The following is an 18,622-nucleotide window of genomic DNA, read 5'->3' on the forward strand; positions in this document are numbered from 1 at the left end:
GCAGCGCTATCAGGCAGCGCTATCAGGCAGCCCTGCAGGCAGCGCTATCAGGCAACGCTATCAGGCAACGCTATCAGGCAGCGCTATCAGGCAACGTTATCAGGCAGCGCTATCAGGCAACGCTATCAGGCAACGCTATCAGGCAGCGCTATCAGGCAACGCTATCAGGCAGCGCTATCAGGCAGCGCTATCAGGCAGCGCTATCAGGCAACGCTATCAGGCAACGCTATCAGGCAGCGCTATCAGGCAGCGCTATCAGGCAGCGCTGCAGGCAGCCTGTTGTCCCAACTCATTCTGCTGTGTTTGATCAGTTTGAGCTGGTTTCCCTCTCTTCTCTCTGTGATGTAGTGAAATCTCTGAAACCTACTAATTGCCTGTTGGATATTGTCCCTGCCAACGTGTTTAAAATGGTTTTTAATCCTGTGGGGTCCAGTCTCCTGGTTCTTATTAACTCCTGAACTGTCCCAGCTGCCTTTAAACATGCTGTGGTCAGACCCCTTCTTAAAAGGCCTTATCTTGACCCCTCAATGTTATCAAATTTTAGACCTGTCTCCAATCTGCCCTTTCTTTCTAAGGTTTTAGAAAAAGTTGTTTTTATACAAATACAGTCCTTTCTTGAGGTTAACTCTGTTCTTGAGAAGTTCCACAGCACTCAGTCTGCACTGTTAAAGATGCACAATGATATCTGTGGATGCTAAATGCCCCGTTACCTCAGTGCTGCTTGATCTCACAGCAGCCTTTGACCTTTGACACGGTGGACCATGCAGTCCTCCTATTACGTCTAAGTAATTATGTTGGCATCCATGGCACTGCATTGAAGTGGTTTATCCACTAGAACCTTCGCCGTTATGGTTGGTGACCTGTCCTCTTCCATTGCTCCTCTCTCCTGTGGAGTCCTACAAGGATCTATTCTTGGCCTTTCTTTTCACTGTTATGCAGATGATTTATAAATCTATCTGCCAGTGAAGCCAAATAGTAACTGTGCACAATGTTCTTTGTTTGATTGTATTGCTGACATTAAGCAGTGGTTGACCCAACATTTTCTACATTTAAATGAAGATAAAACTGACTGTATTGTGACGGCTGACTTTAGCACCTTGACTTCAAAGCTCAGTTCAACCGTCAGAAATCTGGGAGTGACCTTTGACCTTAGACAGTCTTCTGAGGTTTGACAAACAAATGAACAATGTTGTCAGGACTATTTTTTTTCCAGTTGTGTCTCCTGGCCAAAGTTAAAATGATTTTAAGCCGTCACGACCTTGAGAAGCCATCCATGCCCTAATAAGTTCAAGGTTAGACTACTGCAATGGACTTTATGTCGCCTTCAACTGGTGCAAAATGCTGCTTTTAACCAACACTAACAGACGTACTAACAGCACAGGCTGAGCGCCTCACGCAGGCGTGCAGCCTCTGATATAAAAACTGCTGTAACCATGGCAGCATCAAGCTCATCTGGAGCTGTGATATGTTGTCACATTTGGTTATAAAACACTCATGCAGACAGCTAACAAGCGAACGGCCACTGGCAAAGTGTGTGTTATCAGGATAAATGATGCTGGCTGAACTATGTCCAACTCCATCAGGCACCTGAAAACTCAGGGACAGTCAGTCTCTCTGAGATGTGGAAGGGAAAGTTAACGATAGCTACCGCTAGCAAACTAATCAAAGTAAACAGCGCTGTAAACTATATGCAGATCATAGCTTCATTGTTCACTACACAGGCTGCTGATTTATCTGAAATTTGGTTTGGTCTTTGGTTAAGAAGCCGAGGTTAACAGTTACCAGATTAATTGCTAAACCAAGTCTGTGTGGATGTAGCTTAAAGTTAATCTAATTGCTGTTTTAAAATAGCCTACTTTTACCATATCATATAATCCACGTTTGGCTGCCGAAGTGTTTATTTAAAACGTAACACAGGTTACAATTTCTGCAGTCATTTGAGACTTGACTTGTTGTTGGTCCTCAAAGACTTGACTTGGACTTGGAAAAAATGAACAAGTCTGGACATTGTAAATGAAACACACGGACACGCTGGAGCGTCTGCACTTTATTTAACGATGAGCTGAAGCGTGGGACATTTCCTCTACACAAAATGCAAGAACATGAGGTGAAACTGAAGCAGTGAAGTTGGTTTCTCACCTGCAGGGTTGTGCAGCATGCAGTGGAAGTGCTGTGTTAACATGATACAACATGTTCACAGTAAGTATACAGAGGTCCTAATGGTCCCATATGGAACTATATAATGGATCATAATGTACACTAAGTATTTAGTCTTCTGAAAAGCTATCATACATAAGTACACAGAAATAGTTAAAACAGATACAAGACATATTCATCAACAGATGGAGACTTTTAAACATCCCAGAATCATCAGAACCAGAGTTAAATATCATTATTTTATCTACATTATACACTGTGGCATGAACTAGACCCACAGCAATACTTTTTACTACAGTATCATACATGAAAACCAGATTTAAGGGGGGCTGATGGAGCCTTTCCTTATTTTTATAGTCATATTTGTGGTGCGTCAATGTCAGATATTCATCAACTTCATCTTTAAATCAACAATCAAGTAAATATTTTTGTTAAAAGTTTCCAATGTGAGAAAAAAATTCTGGTTTCAGCTTCCAGAAGCTGGCCAATCAGAGGAAGCCCCACCCCCCAGCAGGCTTCCAGAAGCTGGCCAATCAGAGGAAGCCCCACCCCCCAGTAGGCTTCCAGAAGCTGGCCAATCAGAGGAAGCACCACCCCCCAGCAGGCTTCCAGAAGCTGGCCAATCAGAGGAAGCACCACCCCCCAGCAGGCTTCCAGAAGCTGGCCAATCAGAGGAAGCACCACCCCCCAGTAGGCTTCCAGAAGCTGGCCAATCAGAGGAAGCACCACCCCCCAGTAGGCTTCCAGAAGCTGGCCAATCAGAGGAAGCCCCACCCCCCAGCAGGCTTCCAGAAGCTGGCCAATCAGAGGAAGCCCCACCCCCCAGCAGGCTTCCAGAAGCTGGCCAATCAGAGGAAGCCCCACCCCCCAGTAGTCGTTTTTATATTCACATTGATGAACATATATATATATACATATATATATATATATATATGTATATATATATATATGTTCATCAATACATATATATATATATATATATTTTACGAGCATATATCCCCTTAATATGGCTAAGCTTATGTTTCACTCTCAGATGACTGGAACGGGAGCGATTCTAAAGCCTGGAATAAATGAAACTGTAGGATTTTCAAACGTTCCTGTTGAATGAGTGTGAGACTCAGGTCGAACCCGTGGATCAATCATGAGCTTCTGCCTCAAATCGCCACCGATTTACTGGTACTGTGTGAGTTGGAAGCCCAGTAAAGTACTGTTTGAAGCCGAGGCTGATTTGCTTGGTTGCTCTTTAGCTTGAGAGGATCCGCTCTGCTTGTACACCTGTTGCTCCGGGTCTGAAGGTCCACTGCATTTCCTCATAGATCGCACCATTGCTTTCTCAGCTCTTTATCTTTATGAAACCTACATAGTTTGAGAAAAGTTAGCAAAGCAACTAACAAGAAGTAGTTATTTTGGGCCAATTTAGTGAAATAGCAAAGACTTCCTGGTTGTTTGGAGGCTGGTTTCACCGCAGCCATTCACACAAAGTTAACTAATTCTATTATTATCTATAATGGCCAAATACACTCAGAAGTCATTTTTCATTCTTAGCTGAAAGATAATGCTAAGATATCTGGTTTGTAAACCGGTTGGTTCACTTCCAAAATGGCAGCGACGTAGGATTCAGAGCTCAATGCAGCATCTATGTATAAATGTCTGTGCTTCCAGAAACAGGCCAATCAGAGGGAAGTGGGCTTTCAGGGAGGGGGGCCTTAAAGAGACAGGCGCTAAAACATCGAGTTTCACATGGAGGGGTTTCTCATAAGCGGTCATTTTTAACAGCGAATCATACAAAACTGCTCTGATGGAGTCCCAGAATAAAAAGATCTGAAGCTGGAAATGAGCAGAATCAGTCCCCTTTAAAACCATGGTGTTAAATCATTAACATTACAGTGATGTGATGCTTCATGCAGGAGGCTTAATCCTAAATGCAGTTATACATGTGTGCTCTACTCACTGAGCATTATGACGAACATATGAGCTACAGTCAATGACTTTAAAGGGAAATCCAACAACAAAAGATGCTTCTTGCACTTTATCAGTAAAACAAACTTCAGTCAGATATTTTTGTTCTAATATTAATAAGAATATTATTTGACAGACACATTGGTCAGCTCAATATTAATGAGCTGAAAGAACAATATTAATGTGGATTTGATCATTTTATAAACTACCAGTGACGACCGGCAGCTCTGCCGCTGTCTGTGTGATTCTTTTCAAACGTGGAGATATAAGTCCTGAACTCACTGCTACAAGACCGACGCGAGGGAATTACAACAAAGTCATCGAAATATCAAAGGTCATTTTGTAAATTGCAGAAATCCCTCAGCAAAAAGAAGTAGAAAAATGGCTACAAAAAAGGCTTCAGAGTGATTTGATCTGTCATAAGGACAGAACCTCAACAGGTAAAAAACAGAATTCCTCCCACAGCTGGAACGGGTCGGCTGGATGCTCAGGTGAGGGACAACACCTGTGGAGCAGCTCTGATGGGACCCGCTCAACACATCCAGCACTTTCAGAACCAGGAAAACCAGATCTGCTGAACAGTCCAGATATTTAGGTCCAGAGAGCAGTTTCAGTCCTCTGGTCTTCTCAGAACCACACTTAGTTCTAAAGTCCAGTTCAGATTCTGATGTTTTCATGATGAAAACTGAAACACGTAAAAACAGTAGAAACTGTAGAAAAGATGAAAATAACTGAAGAGATCTTACAAAGCATCTGAAGGCTGAACTAACACATCGATCATAACCCTGTGAGCTCATGTTTAAAGCTGCTGTTGCAGAAGTGGAACATTTATAAAATATAACATTTATAAAAGCAGAAAAGTTTGTCATAAAGAAACACAAAGAAAGCTTCTCCTGTTCATGAACTTTAAAAAGTGTGTTTGCTTCATAATCAAATGAAAGATGGCGAGCCTGTCGGGTCACAGCCTGCCGTCGTGGGTTCTGGATCAAATGGATGTAGAATTCATTCAGACTTACATAAAATGACTGAAAGCAGCTGATGAGTTAACTGTTGACCACATGCAGTCCTCCACCTTCTGCCTGCTTTCTTTGACCAACAGACGCTCCGGCCTTCATCGCCGTGGTTACCTGAGGAGGCTGAATGTGGCCGAGGGTTTGGATCAGCGCCACAGGACTTTGCTCCTCTCCACAGACGTCTGTTCTTCCTCAGGCCTAACGTGGCGTTCGCAGCCGACCTGACAGTGAGTCTGAGAACAGGAGGGGGCTGCTGCATAGCTGGGTTTACTGTTTCAGGGGAAACCGTCTCCTCAGACTGAGACTGCAGCGGCTGCACTGGCTTCAAAGAGCTTCATGATGCTCTCACTGAGCAGACCAACAGCACCAAGTCCAGCCCTCAGGCAGAGGAGGACCGGATCCCATCCAGAACCCTGAAATTCTGTCCAGAGGAGAAATTACAACCCAAGAACAATAATTATTGGCAGTATGGTGCAAAGATGTTTCTTATATTTTTTAATTTACATTTTCCACCTTCTGGACTTTTTCTGATCTGGGTTTCATATAAAGGCTGTAGCACCTGTTCACACCTGTGCTCATTTTCTAAATCACACCGACAGCACTCAGGTTCCATTTGGATCCATTTGGGTTTCTGAGACCAGACTGAGTCCGACCTGAAGATGCAGTTGGGTCTGAGTAGATGAGCTTGTTTCTTACTCAGGTGGCATCAAGGCCACGCCCACCGAACACGAAACCAGTCACAATAGGACCTAAAAGTCCTACGTGAATCCGTCGAGTCGGGTCCAGCAGATGTTTCAGCGCCTTTTCTTAAGCTCCTCCTCAGATGAACAGGAAGTCAGTCTCAGCCTGAAGGTGCAACAGAAACAGGTTCCTCCACAGCACAGTTCTGTTCCTCAGGCAGGGCCAGAACCCGGCAGCCGGAGGACCAATCACAGAGGAGTCCAATCAGTCAGGAATACGTAGAGCACATCATGTGATACTCAGTCTGAGGTTAAAGGTCACAGAAAGGACCAACGAGGAGCAGTTTCAAGGATCAGCCCTCTTTAGGTGATTTTGCTGATAAAGGGGGGGTGGAAACAGGTCTGAACATGTTTCTGCTTGCAGAGAATAAACAGAACCACCCCTCATGAAGATAAATAACCTCCCTCCATGCTCGGCCACGTGGCGTTCAGCCTACAGCGCCACCTGCTGACAGAGCCTGATGAACGTTTTATGGAGAGAAGTTTCAGAAGTTTCAGTTCATTGTGCAACAGGCTAAAAACAGGACTGCAGATGCAATAAGAACCCAGTCCTCCAGTGCTGCATTCTGGGTAATTTAGAGGAATTCTGATTTGACATTTGGGGCCGTTTAACACTGAGAGGCCACGAGATGCAGCGAACTGTGGTCTCCAACAACTAAAGAGAGGGAAGACAGAGAAGTGACTGATGAAGCAGCTCCTCTTTCTTCAGAAGCAGGTCATGCCATCGGGGTCGGAGGTCGTGGTCGCCGTTGCTCCTCCTCCAACCAAAAAGACAGCCATGCTGGATTTGGACTGGTTTATTTTGGGGATGCCAGCACTTCCTGCTTTTTGGAGACCACAATAGATCTGACTGCTGCTCCTGAACTCGAAGTCCTGGTCCAGAGCTGTGTCTGATGACACCACCCAGGAAGCTGGACGCCATTTTTTCAAGGTGTATGGAGTCTTGACACGGCGTTTTATTTTCTCTCCTGTGGCGCTAAGACTGCCGCCGTCGGTCAGGGAAACATCATCTGAGAAGAAGAAGACATTATCAGAAACAGATGCCACAGAACCCGTCGGCTCGTCTTCTGGTGGAAGCTAAATCAGCTGTGAGACTCAGGTGAGTCACAGGTGTCTTTACCCTCCGTTCAGGACTTCTACAGCCAGAAAGATAAAGGTTAGGAGGAACTGACCGGGACTGGGAGTTGTGTCTCAAGCCTTTATGGGTTTTCGTGACTTTTCTATTTCTAGAACTACAGATTTTAACTGAAAGTTTTCGGCACCAACAGCAGCAACAAAACAAAAAGTTGATCTGACTCACCTGAGGAGATGTAGGACGAGGACAGGTCCAGGGAGCAGGGTCGCTCAGGCCTCCTGGCTTTGGTTGGTCTCAGCTGGGCCGATGGATTCTGGGGACCCGCAGGTTCTGATGCTGAACAGTCGGTGCCTCCTGGATGTGCTGCTGGAGCTGAGGAATTCTGAGCTGGAGTCGGTGTTTCTGAAATCTGAACTTTGGAACATTTAAGGTCCGGGTCAGATTCCTGGGAGTTCTGGGGTTCTGGAGCTTCTGGAAGTACTGTCTGTGGAACTTCTGTTGCGACCCAGAGAGGAACCTCAGCAGTGGGAGGGGCCAGCAGGGTGAGGTCAGACGAACCCTGAATCTTATGATTCAGATCTGAGGCTGGAGCAGATCCACTGATAGGCTGAGTTTCTGGTTCTGGTTCTGGTTTAGGACCGCTGGCTCTTTCACCCTGACCGGCACCTGAACACAGGTTATTTCCCGGCCCGTGGACATCCACCTCTGAGCCCAGCGCCAGCCGGTTGTTGTTGTTGTTGGAGTTGGAGCGTCCTGACGAGGCGTTTCCGGCTCGGCTGTGATGGAGAAGATGAGGAGGGAGTTCGCTCTCAGCCGGCAGCTGCTCTCTCCTCAGCAGAGGTTCGTGTTCATCAGGACTGAAGTTGAGCAGGTTCCCTCGGCTGTGAGCTCCTCCACCCGTCCCTCCCTGCTCCTCCTCCACCTGTGGTCCCGCAGGATTGGTTCTTCCAACCCCAATCATCACATTTGTCACCAGCGTGGGAATCCCAGACGAGGCAGAGTGGACTTCTTTCCCATTTGTGGTGCTGCCCCTCATGTTTGCATTATTAGTAACCGTGGTAACCAGGTGTGGCTCTGCCGTTGCCACAGCTGCCACCGTGTTCATCTTTGCGACACCTGTTTCCACCTGAAAAACGGTGAATTCTGGATTAGTAAAGCAGTTAAAATAACAAACCTGCACCTTGTTTCAGTTTCAGTTTCATTAAAAGATGCTCCGTGTGGGCCTTAAAAGAGAGTCATCAGTTAGGATGCTGAGATACCTGAAACACGCCACAAAGTGGATAGGGGTGCCTTGTGTGGATTTAACATTTATTTATTTCTTTGTTTTGTTGGCATTGGGAAACAAATTAAGATGAGACAAGCGTAACTGAACGGTATCAGATGCAGGCTGCAGACGATCAAAGAGCCGCAGGACAGCGTTCGCACGATATTAAACATTCAGGTCATTGGCATGATGATGTCATGATGATGTCACTCATTTTCTGGCCCACATTGTTAACTTGGAACATCAAGAAAGTAGGTCCTAAAACTGCACCTTAGCAAACTAATTGAGAGACCACCGAGCTACACATACGGCTGATGGCCAGAAAGATGGTTTGAAAGCTCAGTGCTCGGTCAGATGAGGAGATTCTTTATAATAAAATAAATGTCACTACTTTTCAAACAAATGATCATATGGGTGTTAATTGTCTGCTTGGTAACCAAAACACCACAGAAAAGCAGACAGGACACTGGCTGTGAATGGTAAGAGCTATTGTTTCACCACTTCCTGTGTGCTGTGCCATGGGAGCACTTTCCTGTACCATCACATGGGCTCAATCCCAGTTCCTCACCTTGGTCCCTAAACCTCTGTTCTATACAGGTAAGGAAGGTCCCTAAACCTCTGTTCTATACAGGTAAGGAAGGTCCCTAAACCTCTGTTCTATACAGGTAAGGAAGGTCCCTAAACCTCTGTTCTATACAGGTAAGGAAGGTCCCTAAACCTCTGTTCTGTACAGGTAAGGAACGTCCCTAAACCTCTGTTCTATACAGGTAAGGAAGGTCCCTAAACCTCTGTTCTATACAGGTAAGGAAGGTCCCTAAACCTCTGTTCTATACAGGTAAGGAAGGTCCCTAAACCTCTGTTCTATACAGGTAAGGAAAGACCCTAAACCTCTGTTCTATACAGGTAAGGAAGGTCCCTAAACCTCTGTTCTATACAGGTAAGGAAGGTCCCTAAACCTCTGTTCTATACAGGTAAGGAAGGTCCCTAAACCTCTGTTCTATACAGGTAAGGAAGGTCCCTAAACCTCTGTTCTATACAGGTAAGGAAGGTCCCTAAACCTCTGTTCTGTACAGGTAAGGAAGGTCCCTAAACCTCTGTTCTGTACAGGTAAGGAAGGTCCCTAAACCTCTGTTCTGTACAGGTAAGGAAGGTCCCTAAACCTCTGTTCTGTACAGGTAAGGAAGGTCCCTAAACCTCTGTTCTGTACAGGTAAGGAAGGTCCCTAAACCTCTGTTCTATACAGGTAAGGAAGGTCCCTAAACCTCTGTTCTATACAGGTAAGGAAGGTCCCTAAACCTCTGTTCTGTACAGGTAAGGAAGGTCCCTAAACCTCTGTTCTGTACAGGTAAGGAAGTTCCCTAAACCTCTGTTCTGTACAGGTAAGGAAGGTCCCTAAACCTCTGTTCTATACAGGTAAGGAAGGTCCCTAAACCTCTGTTCTGTACAGGTAAGGAAGGTCCCTAAACCTCTGTTCTATACAGGTAAGGAAGGTCCCTAAACCTCTGTTCTGTACAGGTAAGGAAGGTCCCTAAACCTCTGTTCTATACAGGTAAGGAAGGTCCCTAAACCTCTGTTCTATACAGGTAAGGAAGGTCCCTAAACCTCTGTTCTGTACAGGTAAGGAAGGTCCCTAAACCTCTGTTCTATACAGGTAAGGAAGGTCCCTAAACCTCTGTTCTGTACGGTAAGGAACCCACTTTCCTAAAGACCCCCAACTTGGCCCTTGGAGGATATTTGGAGGGCCCGATGACAAAGACTCCTTGGTCTCCAGATGAAAAGAGGAACTCTACCTCTGCTGAACTGAGTGGTAGGACCAAGGCATGGGTCGACCCCTGCAGCTGTCTGGATACTGTTTGATCAGATTAAATCCTCTCATACCTGTCGATGGTTTGACTTGAGCTTCCCCAGTTTAAGTCGAGAAGACACTGAGCCGGTCTCCTTGGTTTTGGGGAGCAGGTGGAGGCTGGTGGGCCTCTGGGGCATGTTCTGTTGTTTGGGGAGAGGGTGGATGGAGGAAGGAGGGGTATCTACCCCTCCAACAACCCCCAGTTCCCTCTGAGCAGTCAGAACCATGTTGTTCACCTGGAAGAACAACAGAACAGGTGATTCTGTGCTCGATCAGAAGCCACACATGTAATGAAGGAACCTCAGCTGTAATACCTCAGTACTGTGCAGCAGCTGGTGGTAAAGCAGGCTGTTGGTCTGAGGCTCTGAACCGAACTGCTTCTGAGAGTGCTCCATAAGGTTTTCATCAGAAGTTTCCCTCAGGTTCTTGTCGACCTGCAGAGAGAGGTGTTGGTTGATGAAGTTGATGTGAAGAGATGGTTCAGAGAAGCAAACCAAACTGAATCAAAAGTTGAAACCTCTTTTGGGTCCAGCTTGTTGGCCTCCAGGTCTTCTTCTGTCAACTGCAGGCAGACAGCGACACCAGGCACAGCACCACCTGAAGGAAGCGTGGACAGTTAGTACACCTGGATCTTAAGTAATTGTGAGCATGTTGATTACTCCAGAACCAGAGTCATCAACATGCCCAGCTCAGGTTTATCTGCAATAATGTGGGCTTTGTGAAACATTTCTGCTACCGGTGTGTTGAGACTCAGGGATGGTGGGGAGGATGGAGGCTGGCATCAGGGTGGTGGAGGTCTGCATGTTGCAGTCTGTTGTGGAGGAGCGAGCCTGACCCACACAGACAGAGATGGAGTGAGTGATGGATTCAACAAGGCTTCACTTCAATTCTTCTCACACTCGTTGATCTTTTACCTGTGACTGCTGCCGCTTGTAGTTAATGGAGTTCCGGTTCTTCTCAGCTCCTTCTGCTACACTGGTGCTCATCCTGACAGCTGAGGCTGGGTGCCCATCACCCTGGAGATTTTTGACCACGCCCACATGGAGATCCTCAATGTAAGAGGAGCCAGAGCCAACATGAGAGGGCCACCGGCCGTGAGACAGATTCCTGAGTGACAGAGACAGAAATTAGCACATTAAAATTATTAGAACATGGCTGACGGAGAGTTTGATCTGCAAAGGTGGGCATAAAGTGTTGTTATGGGTTAGGGTTAAAATCCAACAGATTTTTCCTAATCAAATCAAGAGGCCAGCAGAGATTTAACACTCTATCATGTACCTGTGGTTGTGTAGCTGTGGTTGTGCAGTGTGTACCTGTGGTTGTGTACCTGTGGTTGTGTACCTGCGGTTGTGTACCTGTGGTTGTGTACCTGTGGTTGTGTAATGAGGTGTGTACCTGCGGTTGTGTACCTGTGGTTGTGTAATGAGGTGTGTACCTGCGGTTGTGTACCTGTGGTTGTGTAATGAGGTGTGTACCTGCGGTTGTGTACCTGTGGTTGTGTACCTGTGGTTGTGCAGTGTGTACCTGTGGTTGTGTAGCTGCGGTTGTGTACCTGTGGTTGTGTAATGAGGAGTGTAGCTGTGGTTGTGTACCTGTGGTTGTGTACCTGTGGTTGTGTACCTGTGGTTGTGTACCTGTGGTTGTGTAGCTGCGGTTGTGTACCTGTGGTTGTGCAGCGTGTACCTGTGGTTGTGTACCTGCGGTTGTGTACCTGTGGTTGTGTACCTGTGGTTGTGTACCTGTGGTTGTGTAGCTGCGGTTGTGTACCTGTGGTTGTGCAGCGTGTACCTGTGGTTGTGTACCTGTGGTTGTGTACCTGTGGTTGTGTACCTGTGGTTGTGTACCTGTGGTTGTGTACCTGTGGTTGTGTACCTGTGGTTGTGTAGCTGCGGTTGTGTACCTGTGGTTGTGCAGCGTGTACCTGTGGTTGTGTACCTGTGGTTGTGTACCTGTGGTTGTGTACCTGTGGTTGTGTACCTGTGGTTGTGTAGCTGCGGTTGTGTAGCTGTGGTTGTGTAATGAGGTGTGTGTACCTGTGGTTGTGTAATGAGGTGTGTGTACTCAGCAGTGTCAGCTCTGCCAGCCTCTCCTCTGCACACTGAGCAGTGAGTCTGGCTTCAGCATCTTGGTCCCAGCAGTCCTCCATCGTCTCCTTCAGGGACCGCAACACCTGGAAACCCAAAGTTAAACACAGCTGCTGATATTACTGCACAACAACACATCCTGTTTCCCACAGGTTTAGGCATCATAGACTGAACTGAACGAGAGAACAAACAGCATCACTGACCAGGCTGTTCTCCTTCCAGGCTTCAGGGAACAAAGGTCTGTATTTCTCTCTGACCACCAGGTTCTGCATGTCCTCGAAGCCCGGATGATTCCCGAGTTCTGCCTGGAATGCCAACTGATATTCTGGAGCAGCTTCACCTGAACACATGACCAACACACCTGTGCTGTCACCTGAGCTACTATTCGAGCTTCCTGTCCACCTTCACGGGGTTGACTTCTAAAACCTGAAGGTCACCAGCGTTCTGTCACATTTCGTGCCCCACACCGTGTGTGATGTTGTGTTACCTGGGAAGAGGTCCGAGCACCTCCTGAAGCTCTCCCAGTACAGCAGACCCAGCGCGTACACGTCCACCTGCTTCAGCGCTGACTCGCAGTCTCTGAGGTTCAAAGCTCCGCCCAGAACCTCCGGAGACATGTAGCGCACGGTCCCCACCTGCACACACCAGCAGCTCATTTACATCTGCACCACCTTCAGGGAGCACTCAGCTGCAGAGGTGTTCACACAGACCTCAGAGACGGCCATGGTGTCGTCGTCTCCGGGGCGACAGGGCCTGCTTCCTGTCAGCTTCATGGACAGACCAAAGTCGGCGAGGACGCAGGACAGGTCAGCTCGGACGAGCACGTTCCTGCTGGTCAGGTCTCTGTGGGCCACCGCTGGTTTGTACTGGTCTGAGTGGACACAAACAGGCAGTTTGAAAGTCCAAACTCTCTCATTTCTATGGTTTTATGCATCAGGCAGACATGTTCACAAGTCAGTTTTTCCAAGTCTTTGAGGACCAACAACAAGTCAAGTCTCAAATGAAATTGGTACGTTTTAAATAAAACTTGGGCAGCCAAATGAGATGAAATTAATTGTTATAATAATTATTATTCCGCTGCGCTCAGAGTTCTTCATCCCATCAAAAACTTTACAAACAAAACCACTGTAGGAGGGAACGCTTCATTTCAAGGCTATGGAACCTTGAAATGAAGCGTTCCCTCCTACAGAATGGTTTTGTTTGTAGTTTTTGATCCTTTTCATTCTCCTTTACGTTTCACAGCCTGTTTGGTTTCCTCCGTTAAGGAGCGTTTGCCTTCAGTTAAATGTATAGTTTCCATAGTGCCTCCGTTTACCGGGACAGCGTCTTGTGTTTGTTCCTCCTCTTTGGAAGAGTGCGTTGAGTTAATCTGTAACCTTCTTTAGCTCTTTCAGTTTTCCTCCTGGAGTGGAGGGAGTTTTGTTTTGATAAAGTTTTATAGTCACACTATAAACCTAGTTATAGAGGTTAGTGTGTTTATTTCACCCTGCATCTGTGTCCTGCCGGTTTCTGACAAACACGTCACCTTTAAAATGAGATAAACCTCAGAAGAACAGCAATAAATTACATTTTACTCTCTGTCACTATTGAACCAAACTCATAAACACAAACAGTTCTTTTAAATCAATCTGCAAATAAAAAGTTTTTGGCTGTTTTTTGGACACTCCGGTGAGCAGGAATGAATGAGGAGTGAAAGAAAAGGCTTCTCACCTCCTCTGTGGAGCTCAGTATGCAGGAAGGCGAGTCCTCTGGTCACGCCGTGAGTCATCCTGCAGCAGGTCAGCCAGTCCACCGTGTGCAGGGACAGGTACCGAGACAGGCAGCCCTGAAACAGACCCACTGCTTTTTCACTCTGGATGCTTAACCATGCTGTTGTTTCACCAACGAAACACACCGTCGCTTTAAAGATGATCGAGCTCTTCCAGAGTTTCTTTACTTTAGTTTTGGGAACGTGAGGAACAGGCCGGCAGGTCAGAATATCATCTCAACCCCTGCATTTTACAGAGGCTGTGGTTCTGTTGGCTTCTTCAAGCCAAGACCTTCAGCTGCTTCAGGTCTGAGAACATCGTGCTCACCCAGAAAAAGGTGGATGAGTCTCCGCCTCAGGTGGAGGAGTTTCTGTATCTCTGTATCTGGTTCTCAGTGATGGACAGTTGGAGTTAGATCTTGGCTAAGAGGAAGATGTTGGATGGAAGTTGTGGGATTTTCAAAATAAAACAACTACACAATGACTTGATCACCAGCAGTCTGGATGAAAGATGCACCACAGGGCCTGTTTTATGGAACAAACGGCTGAATGAGTTTTAAAACTCTGCGATACGTTCACTTTCCACAATGAAACCAACACATCTGAGACATCAGCATCGGATTCACTGACCGTACCCTGATTTATTCACATTTCAGCCTCCAGGTCGTGGAAAACCTCGACTCGTTCACATTCATTCATTTATGCATGACATCAAACGTCTAACGTGCGCGTGGAAATTCCACTTTCAATGGACGGCCGCAGACGCTGTCGTGCACACGCCTATGTGACTACGCTTCACACGGGACATGAAGACCAGGCAAGACTTTAATTCTTTAATTCCAGATGAGCTTACAGGCACACGCTGTGTAGAGTTGGTGGGAATCAAACCGAGGGGTGATCCGTGCTCAAAAAATAATTATTTATTTCATGAGGACTTTATGAAGTTTAGGCCACTATATGGGAGAATGTGTCATGTACCTGGAGTCATGTACCTGGAGTCATGTACCTGGAGTCATGTACCTGGAGCTTGAGCTACCAGGTGCCTCAGGGTCACTTTATTCTCTGGGCTTTTGTTTTGAAAGGCCCACAGTGAGGCTGCTTGAACTTCCTTGAAGCTTCTTTAGAGAGGAAAGATGCAAAAAGGCATTCACAGAAACCAAAGTCGGACCTTATTTGAATCTGCTTTTCTCGGTTTTTGATTCAGAAATCGTACATTGAGACGAACGCACGTGCGTGTGAACACATCACAATGTGACAGACAGACGTGCACACGCTGCTTCATACGTACGCAGTTTCTTTTTCACACGGGAAATACAATCTGCACGTACGCATGCACGTACGCATGCACGTACGCATGCACGTACGCATGCACGTACGCATGCACGTAGGCCTCAGACCTGAAGCATAACAAAATAATCACACGTGCACACGCCCACACACCCTCTCTGAGTCAAACTCTGGGGACCTGAAACAAAGCCTGGACATAACTTCTACCCTGAGATTTACTTCCTTTCAGGAAGAGAATTAATGTTGAACTTTCTCAAACTGATCTGAAACACTTTTGACTCACATTCATTTCCAATATTTGAGTCCCCTCAACATCATAAAAACATAAACATCATAAAAACATAAACACATAAAAACATAAACACATAAAAACATAAACACATAAAAACATAAACAGATCCAGATTATCACTGTCTTACCAAACACACATAAACAAATGCAGCTTCCTGTTTGCATCCACACACACACACAGAGTGTCAGAGTGTGTGTGTGTGTGTCAGAGTGTGTGTGTGTGTGTGTCAGAGTGTGTGTGTGTGTGTGTGTGTGTGTCAGAGTGTGTGTGTGTCAGAGTGTGTGTGTGTGTGTGTGTGTGTGTGTGTGTCAGCGTGTGTGTGTGTGTGTGTGTGTGTGTCAGCGTGTGTGTGTGTGTGTGTGTGTGTGTGTGTGTGTGTGTGTGTGTGAGGCCTCAGCAGCAGACAGGAAGCAGACGTGACGGCACCATCTTCCAGAACAACAATAGGACTGAGTCACAGAGACTGACCACAGGCAGCTGAACCGTGAGACAGCGCCCCCGCAGGCCGGTGAGCGTATTACACCATGTGATTTGTGTTCGTCCTGATGGAGGCGCTGAAGGGATAAACCTCAGTCCACATTATATTATAAAGGTTATATAATCACTCTCCAACACCAGGGTGAAGAAAACAAACCAGCCTTTAAAACAGGAATAGATAAACATGAAGGCCTTTACCTTATTTATTCTGCACCTCCTGAACGCTCTGTACGAAATATCATGTGTTTATTTAAAGCTCAGATCCGAATCAGTTTCTTACATCATCTCTGTTGACACAACCAGGGTGGAACCACCTCAGCTGATGATGCCTGAATCAAACAATAGATCCTGATTCCAGACCTCTGAATCAACATCTGAGAGTCCCAGCAACAGTCTGACGTTCATGATCATGAACAGTAAAAGGATTTTATCACTATGGTTTGCAATGATTCTGTATCAGACTGGTTTTTATTTGCCCTTTTGTAACAAGTTAAGTAAAAGCATGTTTCCTGAACTTTACACCAACATTAAAGATCCTAATCACTCAAACTTGATGAAAGACAGATAAACAGGCTCTGAATTAGTTTGTGTTTGTAGAGAAGCGAAGACAGAGCAGTCTGTTCAGTTCAAGGATAGAACAAGACCAATAATGTTTCCCTGTCACTTCCAGGGCCGAGGTGAGGACTGATTCTGGCCCGATAAACACCCCGAGGATGTTAAGGGTGGGAGACTGGGTTCTTCAGAACAAGGCCGCTCAGCAGCCCATTGCTTCTTTCAGCTGAAACCCAGACTGCACAGACTGCTTGTCCCCATCTCAGTTTTCACTGACCTTGAATGACAGAGTTTAGTCAGAGGGAGTAAGGCCGTCTGCCCACATCCACCAGACATGGCACAAATCTGAGTTTTCTTTGGGCCACTTATGGCAAAGTTGGCCAGGAACAACCAACCAACCCTGATCAGATGAACTCCCGTGGTTCTGATCGAGCTGCAGCAGATCTCTGACCATGCAAGGTTCTGAATGGAAGAACAGGAACTCTGAACTGGATTCTGAACCTGACCCGGAGCCCATGGAAAGAAACCAGAACTGATATATGAGAGCTTCTGGAAGGTTCTGGCAGCTGCATTCTGGACCATCTATAAGCGGTTCAGAGAAGTGTTCTTCTGAGAAAGCTCCTGACTTATTGTGAAAACCCTGCATCTGTGCCCTGTGTTCTGCCGGTTTCTGACAACTCAAGTACAGGGTAAACGGCACCAGGCCAGAACAGAACCCAAAGGAAACACCTGAAGACAAAAGTTCAGACGATGACGGAAAATTACAAACATTTACTGAAAAATAATGAAGAGAAAAACCACAGAGGAGCAGTTCCCAATGAAGCTGCTCTTATTCATACATTTATCAGTTTTTAACACGTCCAAACTGCTGTTCTGATAACAGCCATGAAACACATCTATTCTCACCGCTGCTTCATCTGAAAAACATCCATCCAAACCAGTTAAAGACATTATTCTACATTTAGATGTACAATAGAATGACTCCCGCAGCTCACAGCCTCTTATAACTACGATCACAACAGCCACCTGTCACAGATCAGCAGCTGTTTCAGCTCTGAGGCCGATGAATTAGTGCTGTGACCTGGTGTAAAAGTGTTAGTCGCACATTCAAGGCAGACTTGAGAGTTGGCATCAGTAGACGAACTCAGAGGAGTACGATTCCCCAATTCATGCTAACTGTTTAGGGCAAAATATCCTTTGTTTCCAAACTCCTACAACAAAAAGTTAGCTTGTTAAAATGCACGAAGCCTGGTTGTTTACTTCACTAACTGACATGTGGGTAGTATTTAATTTAGCCTGGTTGTTGACTTAGCTAACTTACATGTGGGTAGTATTGCATGTACCCTGGTTGTTGACTTAGCTAACTTACATGTGGGTAGTATTGCATGTACCCTGGTTGTTGACTTAGCTAACTGACATGTGGGTAGTATTTCATGTACCCTGGTTGTTGACTTAGCTAACTTACATGTGGGTAGTAGTCCATGAGAATCATGAACTCTGGACGTCCATCAGCTGTCGTCTTCTCGTCAACAGTCATAGATCTGAGGAATCGGGCGATGTTGTCATGTTGCTGCAGCAGCGGAAGGTGATAGATGGAACATTCATTGGTGAAGTTCTGCCGGTTAGCAGAGCTGAAAACCTTAACGGCCACACAGTGCTCACTCAGAGAGCCGCGAAACACAGCACCATAACGGCCTCGACCAATCAGCTGCCAGAGAGGAGGACAGAGATTGCCGTTAGACAGAAACAGGAAAATGAAGATGTGGTGTTCCTCAGGGTTCAGGTTTAGAGCCTCTGATATTCAAACTCAGTGGTCATACACTGTGCTTTAAAGGGCCAGTGCACAGATTTTACTCTATGTGCACATATGTGAGTGTACCTCCAGCAGTTTCAGGCTCTCCAGGTCCACTGCAGACTCTGTGTTTGCTGCCTCCATCACATCCACAGCAGAGAGATTATGTTTCTGCTTCCCTGGGTACACAAAGACACAGCTGGTCACAAATGATTGATTAATTAATTATGACTGGATGCATGGGTCTTCACATTATTGGTATATATTGTAAGGACATTGTGAGGATTCAGACCTGGTTTCAGGGAACCAGTCCTTTATAAATGTTCTCTAACCTGCA

General features: G+C 46.1%; 1 protein-coding gene across 1 annotated transcript in view; it reads right to left on the reverse strand.

The window, feature by feature from the left end:
- Nucleotides 1-2,032: 2,032 nt before the first annotated feature.
- The window catches only part of LOC140319811 (bone morphogenetic protein receptor type-2-like), a 34,569-nt gene continuing 17,979 nt past the window's right edge, over nt 2,033-18,622 (reverse strand). Inside the window, exons 6-19 of the mRNA XM_072397598.1 lie at nt 18,373-18,464; nt 17,959-18,201; nt 13,849-13,963; nt 12,849-13,009; nt 12,626-12,773; nt 12,342-12,478; nt 12,088-12,224; nt 10,969-11,161; nt 10,791-10,884; nt 10,572-10,651; nt 10,369-10,488; nt 10,087-10,290; nt 7,170-8,070; nt 2,033-6,879 (exon numbers count right to left, since the gene is read on the reverse strand). Coding sequence (XP_072253699.1) covers nt 6,575-6,879; nt 7,170-8,070; nt 10,087-10,290; nt 10,369-10,488; nt 10,572-10,651; nt 10,791-10,884; nt 10,969-11,161; nt 12,088-12,224; nt 12,342-12,478; nt 12,626-12,773; nt 12,849-13,009; nt 13,849-13,963; nt 17,959-18,201; nt 18,373-18,464 — 2,930 coding nt within the window. The 3' untranslated portion in view covers nt 2,033-6,574. The remainder of the gene's footprint in view (nt 6,880-7,169; nt 8,071-10,086; nt 10,291-10,368; nt 10,489-10,571; nt 10,652-10,790; nt 10,885-10,968; nt 11,162-12,087; nt 12,225-12,341; nt 12,479-12,625; nt 12,774-12,848; nt 13,010-13,848; nt 13,964-17,958; nt 18,202-18,372; nt 18,465-18,622) is intronic.

Source organism: Leuresthes tenuis, unplaced genomic scaffold (assembly GCF_036924035.1).
Source record: "Leuresthes tenuis unplaced genomic scaffold, fLeuTen1.0.hap1 SCAF_12, whole genome shotgun sequence".
Classification (NCBI taxonomy): Eukaryota; Metazoa; Chordata; class Actinopteri; order Atheriniformes; family Atherinopsidae; genus Leuresthes; species Leuresthes tenuis.